The sequence below is a fragment of the Cynara cardunculus genome (assembly GCF_001531365.2).
Source record: "Cynara cardunculus var. scolymus isolate 2C chromosome LG 5, CcrdV1, whole genome shotgun sequence".
Lineage (NCBI taxonomy): Eukaryota > Viridiplantae > Streptophyta > Magnoliopsida > Asterales > Asteraceae > Cynara > Cynara cardunculus.
The window spans coordinates 27,083,186-27,087,601 of record NC_037532.1 but is presented as its reverse complement, the minus strand read 5'-3'; the positions used below and the strand labels follow the sequence as shown (position 1 = coordinate 27,087,601).

Here is a 4,416-nt window from a genome sequence, read left to right as displayed (position 1 = left end):
ATTATAATGGGTGCCGAGACAAGAGCATTCTTGATTGTTTCAAAAGCCTTTTTACAATCGGAGGTGAACTCAAAAGCTTGGTCAACATGCAACAAGTTACATAAGGGTTTTGCAATTTTAAAAAAATCCTTAATAACCGTCGGTAAAAACCCGCATGTCCCAAAAAGCTACGAATGCCTTTGACCGAAGTAGGTTTGGGCAATTGCATTATCACCTCAATTTTAGCTTTGTCAACTTCCAAACCTTTCTTTGAAATCATGTGACCMAAAACAATTCCCTCTTGTACCATAAAATGACATTTTTTCCAATTTAAAATCAAGTCATGGGTCTCACATCTCTCCAAACTTTTCTTCAAATTTTCAAGACAATTTTCAAAATTGGTGCCAATCACCGAAAAATCATCCATAAAAACTTTCATTGTGTCCTCAATCATATCCGAAAATATAGACATCATACATCGTTGGAAAGTGGTCGGAGCATTACATAAGCCGAATGACATACGTCGGAAAGCAAAAGTTCCGAAGGGACAAGTAACAGTAGTTTTCTCTTGATCTTCGGGTGCAATATGGATTTGATTGTATCCCGAGTATCCATCCGAAAAACAATAAAACTCCTTTCCGGCCAACCGAACTAGCATTTGATCTATGAAAGGCAAATGGAAGTGATCTTTCTTAGTAGCTAAGTTCAATTGCCTATAGTCCATACAAATCCTCCACCCGGTAACGGTTCTAGTTGGGATAAGTTCGTTTTTATCGTTGGTGATCATCGTGGTACCACCTTTTATTAGGCACGCATTGTATCGGACTTACCCAACCGCTACTACCCGCGTCTAACCACTTCAAGATTTCCTTCTTAACCACTTCTTTCATGATTGGATTGAGCCTTCTTTGATGTTGTACCTTTCCAACACTATTTTCTTCCAAGATGATCTTATGTTGGTAAAGGGACAGACTTATTCCCCTAATATCAGCTATGGTCCAACCAAAGGTTTTCTTATGGTCTTTCAGCAAATCTATCAACATTTCCTCTTGTTCACTACTTAAGTTGGAAGAAATAATCACGGGCAATTTTTCTTCTTCCATAAGATATGCATACTTAAGATGTGAAGGCAGTGGTTTTAACTCCAAATCGGGTGCTTCTACAATGGACGGGGTTTGGGTTGGTATATCTTTAAAATCTAACTSTTCAAAGGCAGCTATGTCCTCAAGTAAGTCTTATTCACAAATGTCTTCTGCCATGCCCACAGTGTCTTCACTGTGGACACAGTCGATCAAATTTAGATCTAAATCTTCACCTACTGAGTAAATAGACGAACAATCCTCAATCTCCCCATTGAACTTAAGAGTCTTAAACATATTGAAAGTCACCTGTTGGTCGTTCACTCTCATGGTCAACTCACCTTTTTGTACATCAATCAAAGTTTTACCCGTAGCAAGAAAGGGTCTCCCTAAGATGATCGGAACATTCCTATCGGCTTCATAATCTAACACTAGAAAGTCGGCTGGAAAGATGAATTTGTCCACTTTTACCAAGATGTCTTCAATTTTACTTTTTGGATATGCTAAGGACCTATCCGCTAGTTGTAAAGTCACGGTGGTAGGTCGAACTTCCCCAATTCCCAACTGATTAAAAATGGACAAAGGCATGAGATTTATACTTGCCCCAAGGTCACACAAGGCATGACCTACCTCTTTCCCTCCAATCGAACACTGGATGGTGAAACTTCTCGGGTCTTTTAATTTTGGGGGAATTTTGCAAGTAAGAAGGGCACTACACTCCTTTGTCAAAGACACGGTCTGAAATTCACTAAATCTTCTTTTCTTATTAAGGATGCCTTTCAAAAATTTAACATAGCTAGGCATTTGCTCGAGAGCTTCTACCAAAKGTATGTTAATGTGGAGTTGCTTAAAGATGTCCAAGAACTTCTTAAACTGTACATCCACATTTTTGGCTTTCATCCTACCTGGAAAAGGTAAATCTCTCAAATCTAAATCTGTTAGACCGGTCTTTTTCTGTTGGGGTGTGGGCAGTTTCTGCCCACTGTGAGCAGTGTCAGATGGAGACTGGGTGGTGCTGGAACTGGACAAATCTGCTGTTTCTGGAACAGAAACAAGATTCTGTGTTACTTCAGCTGTAGGAAACAGAACTGGAAATTTTGATGTGTCAAAAGAATGTGAAATATTTTCTTGACAAATCAGTTCATTAGGTGTTTCCTTTGCGGCATTAGAGTCTCCCAAGTTCTTATCACTTCTTAAAGTCACGACCTTAACATGTTTCTTAGGTGTTTCTGTGTCACTAGGCAAAGTTCCTTAAGGTCTATTTTTGAGATCCGCGACAAATTGGCCAAGTTGGGTCTCAAAATTCCTCAAAGTGGCATTGGTTTGGTTTATAAAACCTTTGAGTAAAGATTCAAGTGAACCATTACCCTCCAATGCATTTTGTTGCCTAGGTGCATGTGATTGTGAAGATTGTCCATTTTGGTACATGTGATGACCACCTTGATGAAATCCCGGGGGATTTGAAGGTCGGTTTTGGACTTGAGTTGCCCCGGGGGGTTGAAGTCCCGGATTTCTGGTCCATGAAAAATTCGGATGATTTCTCCAATTTGGATTGTACGTAGGGGAAAATGGGCTATTTCTTGTATGGTTCCCAACATAATTTACCGAAACGGGATTTCCGGGGCAAAACTCATAAGAATGACTTTAACCACAGAAAACGCAAAATTCGGTCATGGAATAATTGGACATTACGGATTGCACTTGACTCTTTTCCCCATTCAAATTTAAATTGTTTTTAACCAAATTAGTTAAAGCAATAATTTGAGCATTTAAAGAAGAAATGGCATCAAGCTCATTAATTCCCGAGGCAGATTTAGAAATAACAGCACGAGGGTTAGACCATTCAGTATTATTATTAGAAATGCGTTCCAAAATGTCATACCCCTCGTTGTAGGTTTTAGCTGTGAATGCGCCACCGGCCGTTGCGTCAAGAATAATCTTAGCGGCACTGAAAAGTCCATTATAAAAGGTTTCCAATTAAATACAATGAGGGATTCCGTGGTGAGGACATTTCCGAAGAAGGTCCTTGAATCTCTTCCATGCATCCGATACCGCTTCATCTTCTTCTTGGCGAAACGTCATAATCTCATTTCTAATTTTTACATTCCTCGTCGAAGGAAAGTATTTTTTTAGGAATTTTTCCGCCAAATTGTTCCAAGTAAGGATAAAGATCTGGTTCCACTAGCCTGAAGATTTATAATCACAACGTATTGTAGTATAAACTCGACTAATATCTGAACATTAGCTAAAAACATGCAAAACCCGCATCTCTGCGTGATTATCAAAGACTCTCTCAAATCTTTGTGCATCATCTAAGCCGTATTTCAGATCCGCCCATGTTTGGATCAAGAATCTAATATTAACACTTCAAAGTGATCAGCTTATCTGCGTTGAGCTTAAGTCCCGACTTAAATGACCAAGCTTAAGAATCAATAAAATTGGCAACACCCAAGTGCGCCTTCAAATTCTTAAGTTTGACTCACACCCACACCCAAAAGGGGTGCTTAGCTCATAATAAAATTATAAAACATAAAGGAAACAGAAGAAGAAAAATGCATAAGAAATACTTGAACTGAAATTTTACTTAAACTGTTGCCCACAGAGGGCATACAATACATAGTGGCGAGAATTAAAGACTAAGTACGAAAATAAAATTACAAGCAGAAATTAAACTTGCTCTACTGCTGTAGAGATTGAGAGAATGCTCCAAGGTTGCTTAGCTAAATTGTTGATGGAGTGGATGTCTTCCAAATGAGAGAAAGTCTTCAATATATAGGAAAAAGTGAGGACCGGACAAACTCTTCGCCCAAAGGAATAAAATCTTCATCGTCTAGAATGTAAGGACCTCCCATCACCACATGTCTACTTTTTCTGGCCTAGTCACTTTTTCTTGAAAGGTTGCAAAAGGTAAAGCTACCTAACCATTAAAATAATGAAAAGGTAGGGAAGACGTTTTCATTAAAATAATGGTAGGAGTACTTTATTGGCATTTTATAACTTAATCAGGCCCATTCTTCCAAGTAACTCAAGATTTTCGGATCTGAACTCAGAATTAAATCCCATTAATACCCAAGAGAACCAGTATTTAAATTTTGTTCAAATCCGACTTGATGAAAATACGCCATAGGATGAATGTGAGCAGAAAGTGGGCAGTTTACCAAAAGCAATGAGTTTTTTAGAAAATAATTAAATTCTTGACCTTTCATTACCTCTTAACATATTTTGGACCAAAAATACAGGATAAGAGCAAAATGGGTACCAAAGACACAATAAAATAATGGTATTGAACAACAAATAACTCTCACAAATTGAGAGTTATCAATTACTCACACATAACAAACTCTATGTTCTCAAATCA

General features: G+C 38.2%; 1 protein-coding gene and 1 non-coding gene across 2 annotated transcripts; one reads left to right on the top strand and one right to left on the bottom strand.

The window, feature by feature from the left end:
• Nucleotides 1-1,214: 1,214 nt before the first annotated feature.
• Nucleotides 1,215-2,486, bottom strand: LOC112512936. Its single transcript, XM_025119062.1, has 2 exons — nt 2,396-2,486; nt 1,215-2,287 (listed from the first exon to the last, which is right to left on the bottom strand). Exons 1-2 carry the CDS (start codon nt 2,484-2,486, stop codon nt 1,215-1,217), a joined length of 1,164 nt encoding a protein of 387 aa, XP_024974830.1.
• A 565-nt stretch (nt 2,487-3,051) lies between these two features.
• LOC112513853 lies at nt 3,052-3,158 on the top strand. The gene has a single exon (XR_003069320.1). It is a non-coding gene; the product is annotated as a small nucleolar RNA R71 (small nucleolar RNA).
• Nucleotides 3,159-4,416: the final 1,258 nt, after the last annotated feature.